Consider the following 13,688-nt stretch of genomic DNA (forward strand, 5'->3'; position numbering starts at 1 on the left):
ATTCTTCATGTCAGTTTTCCACCCAAACAAAAAAGCTAATACCTTGCTAGCCAACCATAACAAATAATGGGACTGATTAATTTCAGTGTATTTATCACATTATTCTGTATAAATGAAAGGTCTAGGTGATGGGAAATTAAAGAGTGGCAGTGGGCAGAACCTTTTCCTTTTCTGCAAATCACATTGAAATCACCAGATGTCTCTAATTTATTGCATAGCCCAGCCCATGCTCCAGAATTTCTTCAGAGCCCTCACGCAATCTCTTCTAAATTTTTGATACTCACACCGTCTCTCCCACAATACTCACCAACTCTCTGCATCTCAGTAGTCCTTCTCCAAAGAATTGACTCTCAGTAAAATAAACGTCATAAATGACTATAGGAAAATATGTAAGGTGACAATTTAACCTTGAAAGTCACCAATCATAATTTTTTTATGCCTAAGTGGTACATAAAGTTTTCTTTTAGAGGGTGTTCAAGTTTGCTAATGCTGGAGAATGCAAAACACCAGAGATGGATAGGCTTTTATAAAATGGGGATTTATTTCACTACACAATTACAGTCTTAAGGCCACAAAGCATCCAAGGTAACACCTCAGCAATAGGGTACCTTCACCGGAGGACGGCCAGTGGTGTCTGGAAAACCTCTGTTAGCTAGAAAGGCAGCTGGCTTCTGCTCCAAAGCTCCGGCCTTAAAACGGCTTTCTCCCAGGACGTTCCTCTCTAGCAAGCTTGCTCCTCTTCAAAACATCACTCCCAGCTGCACTCCCTTTCCTCTTTGAGTCAGCTCATTTATATAGCTCCACCGATCAAGGCCCACCCCGAATGGGTGGGGCCACGCCTCCATGGGAACATCTCATCAAAATTATCTCCGACAGCTGGGTGGGGCACACTCCAAGCAAATCTAACCAACACCAAAACTTCTGCCCCACACAAGACCACAAAGATAATGGCATTTGGGGGACACAATACATTCAAACTGGCACAGAGGGTTTCCTTAAGTCTGGAGCAAATGTGATTAATTAGGAGAGGCCTCCTAGCTGTGCAGAACCATTCTGATTCCTTTAAGTAACCACAGTCATTACAGAAAAGTATTTACTGGAAGCTGGAGTGGACAGCCATTGTACAATCTGATCTGGCAAATGCACAGAAATTGCACTCCAGATCCCAGATTAAGGCACTAATTACCCAAGTGAAACTCCAGGGGCACCGTAGGTAGATGCAATACAGTGAATTAAGGAAGGAAATAATTAGTCACAATTGCAGTAACTAACAATGCATGGTACACACTCAGCAATCTATTTCCTGCAGAGCACAGGGAGCCTCAGTGACAGTTTAAGAAATGCAAAAGATAAACATGATTTCTAAAAACAAATAACAAAGAGACAAATCTCAATTTTAAATTACAAAAATGACTATTTATTTTCTATACTACATAGCCAAATAACATTGAGACTTCATCATGAATTTGCACTAGACAAATCAAACTTTCAAGCATTTTCTTGACAGTCTTAGAGGTTTTGCCAGTATTTGACACAATCTGAACACAGACAGTGAAAGAAAACAAGTGGCAAAGGGGAAACTGAGTGAATATGTAAGGCATGGAGTCAACCCCAATAAAAATATTCATTAAAGAAACAGAATTAGGAGGGAGAGAGAGAGGTATCAAAAGAAACAAATTTATACACCACGTTAAAAAACAGGCACAGGAGCTGTTTTTTTAACACGACCAAGAAATTAAATTGTGCAAAGTTATATATCCCTTTTCAAGGTCGTCTGATTTAAGAAAAAAAAAAAAAACCCTTGAGATGGCAGTGGTGGCGTTACCTTTATCAGTGAGTGGCCCTGGGAAAATGGAGGAAGAGTGGATGCCTGGTGTCCAGGTGGGCTGCCACGTGCTTTGGAAAGCTGGCATGAAACTGTATCAGAACAATGTCACTGAGGCTTAAATCTGAAAAATCAATGGCAGATCTGGCTGGGACTCTCCAAGTTTTCTTTGAGTAGTCTTTGAATAGACAAGAAAGGATGAGAAAATCTGACAGACTCTTGAGGTAGTCCCCTCTCCAATAACTGCTGCTTTGCTAAGTTAACTTTAGGTTAGAATGGAACCCTACCCTGAGTGATTGAGATCCTACCAAAAATGAGAACCGTTTGAATAGAATGGTCATGTTCAGGATTAATAGGAGAATGCTAATTGAATCTTAAAACAAAGTTTATATTGATATTTATCTTAACTGTTCACTACTGAGTACTACTGCCTACAGTTTTCATAGATGGATCATGAATGTTCACTATTTAAATAAATATGTCATTACTATTTACCCGGTAATTTGGTATGATATTAGATTCGAGAGTAAAACAAACTACTTAAAGAATGGACTTTTCTTATACCAGAGTTAGGAAAATAAATAACAGTAAAACCACTCAGGAGAAATGGTAAAAGATACAAAGATTTTGTTTTCTGTTTCATAGTATCAGTACTCATAGGATAGCATATTGCAAGAACTTGGGCCTCCCTCATCCCAAGTAGATTCCGGGTTGTTTAAACTCTCCTCCACAAAGACGGCTTGCGAGTCAGGTAAGGAGGCATCTCTAAATGAATAAAATACTCACAGTAGGCATATTTTCCAAGCTTCTCTGAGAAAAGTAGTGCCTATCGCACAAGATGCCGTGTAAATTGTCAGAACCCATTAAAATACCTACATGGTAAATGTAATGACAGAGAAGAAGATAGTGAACAATAAGAAAATTTTACAATTGTAAATAAGTTTTACTGTTATCAAGAACCTCTGTATTGAAGGTGTGTGTTAAAAACAAAACAAAACAACAAAACCAAAAAACCCAACACATAACAAGAAACACTAGTTTTCTTAGGCAGCTTCCGTTAGAAAATATTTATATGGTACAATTCAACCAGACTTTCACAAGACAATTGTTTGTTCTATACTTAACCATTAAAACTGACCAAAAAATTTACTCACCATGGACTGCAAGCAGCCATAGGAGTTATGAATAAATATGATGCTTTTAAATTTACATTAGCAGTTTCTCATGAATATTATAGAGGTTGGAGAAATAGGGCTAGTTGTTCCTTTTTAGCAAGGGCACTTGTAAAATACAGAAGGTGATTAGGTAAATACTCCTTACACACTGATCAGTTAAAGGACTTTAGAAAAGTCAGCAGTTCATTTACCTGAGTTTCCCATTTAAAGGCCAAATAGTAATTGAATGTTCCTTACTTAAGAATATGAACAAAAGCTACAATATTAAAAAGGGCCAGAGTCAGAAAATTTAGACTCAAAATGAATTTTGAGTCTTTGGAATTTTTATAAAATCTAATAGAAACATCTATGAATTTCCCTTTTGAGTTAAAACATGAAATCACAGAATTATACTGATTTACTAGGTGTCATTTAAAACTTAGGTTGGGGATTTGCCTGTGAAATCATTAACAATACAAGTCCTTTTGGAATTTTGAGCAAATTGCTATAAGTAATAAGAGCTAGTTTTTAGTAACTTATTTAGTTATGAATCCATATGAGATTATCAATTAATATTAGATAAATACTTCAGCATAAATACGATTTTTTAACCTGAATAGATCCCTTTTGAAGGGTGATATAGAAAATAACTAAAATTTCATCCAGAAAAATAGTGCACCCAGTGTTTTACCAGCAGCTATCTAAGCTTACCTTTCAACAGGGTATTTCTGTTATGTTTAGCCATGGACAATCTGCCAATAAGTGTTTAGCTGTTTAAAACAAACACGGTTATGTTTCTAAATACAACTCATTCCCCACAATAGTCTGAAATTGAATATTTTATCAGACAAGAAATATAACCATGTTACTATTTCAAACATGTTATTTCAATTTCAACTGTAAATAAATCCTCTATGCAAAATCTCCTTGCTAAAACTAACATTTAGCAGAAACTGTGAAGCACTTTGGTTTACATCATTAGATTATTAAGCATATGAAAAGCATCTCTTTCCCTAATCCTTTGCCCCACGATGTATCATAACATTTAAAACACGTTTGAGGTACACATGTCTGCTGAGAAATTCCTATAGTTGCATTCAGTGTATGACTCAAAGAAGCACTGAACAAATTTACCGGGAACAAGGAACAATTTTTAAAAACAGCATTTGAACCCCCCAAATCTTTTTCCTACTTTTATTGTTAAGTCATAAAACTTTCTTAGTTCAGATGAGGACTTGGAAAAAAGTCAACATGAATATGGGACAGAAAACAAAGTTCCTATGATCAGTAGTACTGGTCCTGGACTGAGGGCACAAATAGTGTATTTCATTTTCCAGTTCTATACAGCTTAACAGTCCATGAAAAATTTTTCCCAAGAATCACACTACGTTGGATTTTAAGTACAAAGATAAACAAAATTTCCGTTGACCATCAGGAAGAAGTTATTACTAGGTGACAACCACTTAGCATTTTATTCACAATTTAAAAAAAAAAAATAACAGAACCGTTTTAGATGAAATACTTATTTTGAACCATAGAGAGCAGATAGAGTTCCAGGGCTTGCATCACTAGCATTCGCAGCAAAGGCAGGCTTGAGGGAAATCGAAAATATTTAAGTGGAATATTTTGAACGACAGGCAGCTTGAAGAGATTACCACTGCCACCCTGCCCAGAGGAAGGGAGAGAGCCTGAGTGGAGTATTCCAGCTACTTAACAGAGATTTAGTAGTGAAATTTTTCCATCTGATGCACCTGCATATCAAGATATCAAGGATGATTAAATTACTCAAAAACAGGCTTCTCATTCTATGATTTTTAAATTTAATTACCTACTAGAATATTTAAAGGAATCTAGTTTCTGTGCTTGCGAGTTTGACATAGCAGTATTCAAGTTAAAAGGGGAGGGGGAGCCTCTGTACTTAGATTTTAAATGATATTTTTAAAATGGTAAAAATGCAAATCAGTTAGATGATCAATTCAAGCATGCCACCTTTTGAAGAAATTGTCTTCGCCTACTCACACACTCCTTGTCTAAGCAGAACTGTCAAGCATATGAAATAATATGATTTAGGGTTCTGTTGGAGGTGGGGAAAATTTTTTAAATACTTGGTGACAACGCACTTATGTGTATTTAGACTCAAGAGAAGAGTTTTCTATGTAGAATGAAGAACTTGGCCAATGGAGAAGGCAGCTGGCATTAAAACAACCAGCACAGATTCCTTGGTACACACACAATGAAAACAAAAATAAGGACCCTGTACAGGTGTAAACAAGCTAACAATGACCTTGGCAAAATACCTTCATCTACTTAAAAAATCTCAAAAACCTTGCAACTCAAATTTCCTCCCTTTCACAAGAGTGAACTGAAGAAAAAACCCAAACAGATAGAACCATCTGTTTCTGTCAGTAGAAAACAATAATAGATACATTAGGTTCCGGGACAAATAAAATTTTAAATATTAATACTGAAAAAATACAAATAAATTTTTATTAAAAATATACATACTCCTTACTCAGTCTTTGTGTACATTTTGTTTTGTGTGAAAAAGAAAAAAAAAACAAAATGGGAAAGGCGTAAAGACTAATCATTTATACTGTATTTGGTAGAAGCATGTTTCAGTCAAACTTTAAAGAAAAATAAGTTATTCTGTTTTCATTTGCTCCCGGACATCAGAAGGTAGAGTTTCAAACAGAGCATCTTCTACAACTAAACCAGCTCTCTTCAGAGCTCGACAGTCGCCAAGTTCAGGAGGAAGGATTTCAAAATGATTACCTTTAACATCTAAGTAGGACAGAAATAGTAAATTTCCAATTTTCGGTGAAAGTACTGATAGGCTGTTTTTCCCAATCTTTAGAGTTTTAAGTTTCTTGCAGAAGTAGAGTTCATCTGGAAGGCTCTCCACTTTGTTACAAGTGATGGAAAAATACTGTAAACTTTGTAGAACTCCGATTTCAGGGGGGATGAATCGAATGTCATTGCAGGATAAGTCCAAGTATCGGATTTTGTTGCATAGGAAGAGGTGGGAAGGCAGCACCTCTATTTTATTGTGACTAAAGGATAGACGCTCCAGGCTGGTGAGTTTCTTTATATGCTCTGGGATGTAGGTGATGCTGTTATGCCACAGTTTTAGTACTGTCAATTTTCTCAAGTGCTGAAAGCTGACGATTTCTTCGATAGATTTCAGGTTATTTTCTTTCAGGTCCAATTCCTGGAGGCTAAGCAGGCTGAACACAGCGTGGGGAATACGCTCCAGGTCACAGTGGACCAGTTCCAGCTCTGTCAGATTAACCATCTTCTTTAAGTTGTTGAGCATTACTAGCTTGGTGCCATCATTATGTATGCACATCTTCTGGAGATGGCTGGAAACGTCAACCACTGCCTGCGGGATTTTGGAAACATTGCTCTTGATAGAGAGAATTTTAAGGCTTTTGAGATCCCGTAGAGACTCAAGGGTGACATTTCTGGAAATATCGTGACCTAGAGAGCCAACTAGGTAAAGCTCTTCCAGATTCCGGAGTCCATACATCCAGAGGGGCAGCTCCCTCATGTCATCAAACTTGACGCTCAGGACCTTGAGGTTTTCCTTCAGGAAAGACAAAGCCGCACTGTGGATTTTGACAGAGCACTGGTGTAAAGAGAGTTCTTGGAGGTTGTCAAGCTGCGCAATTGTGGCTGGTATCATTACGTTCTTAATGATTTCAAGTTTTAGAGACTGTAACTCTGTGATTTCAAAAACGGTGTCTGGAAGGCCAGAGAGCATGATAAGAGGCAATTCCAGTCGGTTGTGGGCATTTGTCTGTAGCTTCTGCCTCAGTTTATCAGCAGTCCACTCGTTATTTAAGTTCAGCTGCTTTAATTTGTTTTCACTGACTTCAGACAGGAACACTGCAAATCTCTTGGAATAGAGAGGGTCATACTGATCTATCATATGAAGCATAAAAGCAAAGTCATTTTTCACGTCAGGAATATCGTCAATTCCGGTCTCCTGCCGGACATACTCAAAAGAATATTCCCTTAGAGAACGGTAAAACAGCCAGTATAAAGTATAAAGGCATGTCAATCCATAGATACTTACAAAGCATAGGTAGCAAAAGGAAAGTTTTGAGAACAAGTGTGCCATGGTATGATTGCAAGAAAAGTTTTTATATCCAGTCATATCCTGAATGTCAACATTACAGTCCACGGTGAACTGGACTTTGGAAACCAGGGCACTATTATATGCAATGATGATCAGGAATTTTATAACCTTCAGTACAGTCTGGCGAACATACATGGCATACAATATATCACCTTCCTCCACATGCAGCCTGAACTTCTTCACCTTCTCAAATAAGGCCTTTGCTTGCTCACCTTCCTTTTTATCCAGAGCCCCTGCCGTGGATTTGTCAACCACAAACTTCTCAGGAATTGACTTTAAAGACTGAGAGTTCACCAAGCTGCCTTCTGGACCAGACTGGTGGGTGCTGGATCTATTCATGTTGTTCTTCCTGTTGTCCTTTTCTTCCGAGTCTTCCCCAGATACTTCGGATAAAGCCCGTGTGGTCCAGGGAGAGTCAAAACACTTCCCCAGGATTGAGATGAAATGTTCTATTTTGGAGCTGGAGCCAGGGAACTTGAACCAAAAGTTACTGCAGAGCATGAAGATAAGAGTATGGATGAGGACAAGGTAAGGGAAATACTTGGCATACCAGTGGAGGGCTCGCTCATAGCACATCTGGTTTATAAAACTGTACTGCTGCAGGTCCAGGTCGGTCTTCAGTCCTTTCATTTCCACAGTGCCGGGGTTAGCAGCAGGTGGTGCAGGTGGAGGCAGTGGGGTGGGGCTGGCAACTGCCTGAGACACATTCGAAACAGAAGAATGGTTCTGAGAAGGCTGCATTCTTTTCGGAAGGCAGATTATCTTGTCTTGCATGACCTGAAATACAGAAATGATATTTTCAAATTATATTATTCAAAGAGCCTTCATAATTTCATTAGTGCTAAGAAAGCAGCAATAACATCCAATAAATGTCCATTTCCTTTTCCTGGAGAATACAATGTTTAATTCCAGCATTGAGATTTTATTCTTAGCCCATATGTCGGAAAAATGAGATATCCAATTTTGTTCATCATGTCTACATTAAGACATAAAATCCAAGGGTTTTGTATTAGAACACAGAACAATTCACAATGAAATAAATAGTAAATATTTTAAATTCAGGTATTTTTTAAAAATTATGTTTATTTTCTCATTGGAGCCTGGGAAAATCGTCGGTCTGAGAAGCACATCCCCTTATCGTACTCAATTTGAATTGGATGGCCTTACAGTATTAGCCTGTGTATAAGGAGCAAAGGAATTGTAAGGAGGAAACATAAAAGAAACTCCTATCTTTGTAGTTTCTTCAGTTCTTCCTACCCAAATCCTGGACTATATGCATAGCTAAATATGAATGGCTTTAATATAATAGGAATTTCATTAGGCTTTTATAAAAGCAATTTCTGCAGAGAGATTAATGAATACAGAAATGTTCAAAAGTATAATAACAAGCCTTTCATACCATATATTAGGTTGAGAATCTCTATTCCTCTACCAATGTTTCAATTTGTTGAAAAGACTATTAAGTAGTCTCCTAGGATTATAGTTTGGGAAAGAGAGAATGCATCCTTTTTGAAGTTGAGGTAGGATGATAAGACAGAATACGCTGTGAGTCGACCTGGAGGAATCATGCCCAGGAAGCAGCACATGTAAGCAGAACTACCTGAACAATAAGCTCAGAGCAGAAATAATAACCAAGGAGTTGACAGCAATGACATGTGGAATTAATAATGTAAAGAAAAAGTTTATCTGTACCTTACAATGTCAAATGGCTGGGAACCCATAATGTAGTCATACTGCAAGAGCAAAGATTTAAACCCTTTATACCGATTATAGGGATGGACACCAAGCCCATTGGGAAGTGGACTGCTATGGCATGGGAATGTCACAAGCAGTGACAAGTGAGAGAGGAGCCCACCAAACAGAAGCACAAGGTTGACAATGGGGTGGATTATTCAACACTTAGTAAAGTGTCTGATACACAGGAGACTACCAGTATATGTTTGCTGAGAAAGCAAATGAAACCAGAACTGACATCAGTCCTTCCAGTTCCAGCACAGGTCAGGGTAAGGAGGACACTTCTCAGAGAGATGACGACGAGGATGGTGATTATAGTGATGACAGCTATAATCATCACTGAGGCACAGCGAGGTTAAGCAGCCTGCTCAATGTCACCTGGCGCAGACCACCAGAACCCACATTCTTATTTTATTTTACTGTATTTCTAGGATTAAGTGAAAAGGATTCCAATTTGACTTTTTCCTAAATAACAAATTACCTTATATAAATACTTTGTATTTTAGGGAAAAAACTTACTGCTTTGCACATCTTATGGAGACAATAATTGATAGAATAAGGTTTGGGTAAGAGGGGAAGTTTCCCCAGAAGATTTATAAAGGTCTGTCTTCAAGGATAAAGCAGGAGGCAATTACTATATAAATCAAAAGAAGGTGGGGGAGAATAACACGTGTTTGCATTCAGAGGTTTTGGTGGCTACAGAAGTGTGACAATTGAATGGTGGTCTTCAAACATTTTTTAGTGCTTACCGGTATCAGAGAAAAATGTTGAGCATGCCCACCCAGTATATGTATGCTTATTTGTAATAACATCCAGAAAGTACTCTCAATCCATATGTCAAATATATGTAAAGTCCAATTTCTTTCTCCTTAATATTAAAATAAATATAAATAAAAGTTCTCATTTTCATCTCAGACCTCAGAGGAACATCTTTCATATTTCTTGGGGGTCACATTTCCTACTTTGGAAACCACTGGGATAGAGAAGAGTAAGAGAAAGCCTAGACAAATGCCAGAATATCTTGAAGGAATATAAAAGAATAACACCTAAGAAATTCAGTGTTTGGGATTCCAGATACTTTCACATTTGTGGTTTTATTTAATGCTCCAACAATCTGTGAAGGAGGCAGAGGGAGGGAGCCTGGGACCATAAGGGAAAGGAATGCTTCCCTGAGCACATTCTCCACCAGTGACACCTCTGAGCTAATTGTCATGTTAACGGTGTAATGAAAATACAGAGGAATCAAGATCCTCTTGATTTTGAAGTAATGCAAGATCCCTTTGAAGGTAAAAAGGCAGGCACCTTCTTGAGGTGCAAAATCCCTGCCAAGAGACCAAGTGGGCCCCTGACAATCTCCTACCCAGCCCCTCTTCCAGGCTTGCTTCTGGTGGTGGAAGATCCCTGGAGCTGGGCCACTGTATAGGGTTTTATGTTATGTTCTGTAGCAGCCTGCTCAGCTGAGGGACAAGTGGGGAATGAAATACAGAGTGTGCTCCCTTTGTGTGCCTTTGGGGCTGTGTCCATACAGTGGGGTACCATTTTATGTTCTGCACAAAGCACCTTATTGGCTATCATCAGCCAGGCTGTGGAGGCAGGTAATATTCTCTCCATTATACAGAAGAAACCGACCAAGGTTCAGAGGATTTAAGCGACTTGCCCAAGCTAGGCATTGTTAGGGCAGGTATTTAAACCTGTCTTTTGACTTCCTGCCCAGTGTTGTTCCACTACTCCACACAGTCTTTTCATTTTACCACACTTCCACTAGGATGGCTTTATAATGAACAGCCCATCTTAGGAGGGCCATACACACATGATCTCCTGAAGTTCCTTCCAGCCTTCTGATTTTATATATTTTTTTCAGTCTTAGTGAACATGTTTATAATTTCAGTCTTAATGAACATAAATTTTTAAATTCCTACTCAAATCCCAGGAGAGTAAAGACAGTGATCTCTTTTCCTAAAGCTGTTGATTAACCAGAAATAACTGAGTAGAAATAATAATCGAATTTAGTTACTAAGAACAATAGTTTTCCATGCTACTGAGAGAACACAACATAAGGCACCACCTGGCAACGTGGAATATGACTCCCGGGGAGGAATGTAGACACGGCATCGTGGGACGGAGAACATCTTCTTGACCAAAAGGGGGATGTGAAAGGAAATGAAATAAGCTTCAGTGGCAGAGAGATTCCAAAACGAGCCGAGAGGTCACTCTGGTGGGCACTCTTACGCACACTTTAGACAACCCTTTTCAGGTTCTAAAGAATTGGGGTAGCTGGTGGTGGATACCTGAAACTATCAAACTACAACCCAGAACCCATGAATCTCGAAGACAGTTGTATAAAAATGTAGCTTATGAGGGGTGACAATGGGATTGGGAAAGCCATAAGGACCAAACTCCACTTTGTCTAGTTTATGGATTGATGTGTAGAAAAGTAGGGGAAGGAAACAAACAGACAAAGGTACCCAGTGTTCTTTTTTACTTCAATTGCTCTTTTTCACTCTAATTATTATTCTTGTTATTTTTGTGTGTGTGCTAATGAAGGTGTCAGGGACTGATTTAGGTGATGAATGTACAACTATGTAATGGTACTGTAAACAATCGAAAGTACAATTTGTTTTGTATGACTGCGTGGTATGTGAATATATCTCAATAAAATGATGATTAAAAAAAAAAAGTTAAAAAAAAAAAAAAAAAAAAAACATAAGGCACCAGCAAAATAAAATTTATAGAGTCAGAAACTAGAATACAGGTTACCAGGGGCTAGGGGTGGAGGTGGGGAAGGGAATGGGGAATAAATGCTTACTTAATTGGTAGGGTTTCTATTGGGGGTGATGGAAAACTTTTGGTAATGGATGGTGTTGTTGGGAGCACAACATTGTGAATATAATTAACACAACTGAACTATATTTAAATATGGTTAAAAAGGGCAATTTTAGGTTCTTTATGTTACTAGACTTAAAATTTTAAAAGCCGTCTATCTGCACAAGACAGTGGGCCCTAATGCAAACTATGGTTAACAGTAAATATTATAATTAATATTTATAGTTAATAGTAAAATTAGAATAATATTGTTCCATCAATGGTAATAAAGGTACCACACTAATGCAAAGTGTTAATAGAGAAAACTGTGTGTGGGGGTGGTGGTGATGGTGGTGGGGAGTGTGTATGGGAACTCTGTATCTTCTGCATGATTTTTCTGTAAACCTACAACTTCTCTAATAAAAAAAAATGTACTTGATTAAAAAAAAAACAAAAACAAAACACTACAAATTAAAAGAATTTGGGCAGCCTCTTGGGGTTTGTTGCACTGGAATTCAACCAGTATGTCTTTAGGCTCAAAAACATTGTCAACATTGTTTAAAGCTGTAAATTGGAATTAATGGAGGGATGTACTTGTGTTTCAAAATATTGCAATTGTTACTAGTAAATATGGATAATAGAAATGTATGTTCTATAGTAGCATTACCCAAAGTCAAGTTCCATGTATCTGTCACTGGGTCTCGGTGTTTGAGAACATGGTTCCATGGTCAAAGACATTAGGAAAACCACAGGTGAAAGCATTTATCAGGCCTCTTCCTTGTAGGACTTCTTGGAGCCTTGAATATACTCATTTGCATTGCGAATCTCTAAGAGAAGTGTGCAATTTGTAGCATTTGCCCGAAACGTTTTGAGCACAGAATATTCCACCACCACCCCCACAAAAAGACCTCACATTGGAATTTGCAATATCATTAGCATGTGAAGACTTTATCTTTTTAATTTTTAGTTTTGAGCCCATGAAGCAAGGAGTTCGTCTATTTCTATTGTCACCAAGGTGGCGCAAGTTACCTGCATGTTTAACATAAATGGTATTTCAGGACACTGCATCATTGGCAAGAACCAGAAGAAGGATCGGTATTTTGGTATTTTCAAAGGTATAGTTAAAAAGAGAAAGAAGACAGAAGAAATGAAGGCAGACAGTCCTCCTAAAATAAAAAGGTAAAAGATGGTTTTGCCATATCTTTGTAAATATTTAAAACTGTAACTGTGACATTTAAGTCACATTTGTACCTTCAAGGAGATGAATTTTTATGTGCAAATGTACACACTTTATTACATAGTGAAATATCTTGCATAATCAATGTGCAATTATGGCCTTTTAATAGTTATTTACACTATTTTAAGTCACTAATGTTTATGGCTGTATCTTTGATTATATATCTTTTGATAATAGTTATTTGATTCTCAGTTCTTTCTTGGAATCATAACACAATATTGTTATGCAAAAAAGTATATCTACTTATATGTCAATTTCCAGAAAAGCACAGCAGTGAAACACAGAACCCACATTGTAGCTAACTAGTTGAGAAGGTACATTTCCATTAATAAGACATCAAAGGGCTGAGGTTAAAATAAAACAAAGCTGCTGAGCTTCATAGAAACTGCCTGAAATAACAAAGATAGAGCAACATAAATAGGGGCCACTTATCTATTTCACACCAGAGATATAAATGACACATATGGGGGTGGTGTAGGATATGTGGAACATAAGTGCTGAGTAGTTCTGATTGTATCCTCAGAAAAATTCAAGAACTTTGGGGCATCTTCTACATGTCAGGCATTGTGTTAGGGATACCAAGAACAATTTGCTCTTCAAGGTCTAACCCAGGAGAAAGACAACTAAATCAGTAGGATAATTATTAAAATTCTTGCTTTTCTCTCACACTGAGCTTTATAATCAACTTGTCTAGACCCAGAAAAAAGAAAAAGATGGTATTTTTATTGGAATTATATTAAAATTATAAATTAAGAAGGATTGATATCTTTATGATGTTGATGGTATGTCTTTCCACCT

At 37.6% G+C, this 13,688-nt stretch overlaps 1 protein-coding gene across 2 annotated transcripts in view; it reads right to left on the reverse strand.

Annotated features, from left to right (window-relative positions):
• Window positions 1–874: 874 nt before the first annotated feature.
• LRRC8C (leucine rich repeat containing 8 VRAC subunit C) overlaps window positions 875–13,688 on the reverse strand; it is a 105,283-nt gene continuing 92,469 nt past the window's right edge. For both annotated transcript variants that reach the window (XM_037826682.1, XM_037826683.1), the window contains one exon: window positions 875–7,894. In XM_037826682.1, the coding sequence (XP_037682610.1) occupies window positions 5,621–7,894 (2,274 nt within the window). In that variant the 3' untranslated portion in view covers window positions 875–5,620. The remainder of the gene's footprint in view (window positions 7,895–13,688) is intronic.

The sequence above is a fragment of the Choloepus didactylus genome, chromosome 2, assembly GCF_015220235.1.
Source record: "Choloepus didactylus isolate mChoDid1 chromosome 2, mChoDid1.pri, whole genome shotgun sequence".
Classification (NCBI taxonomy): Eukaryota; Metazoa; Chordata; class Mammalia; order Pilosa; family Megalonychidae; genus Choloepus; species Choloepus didactylus.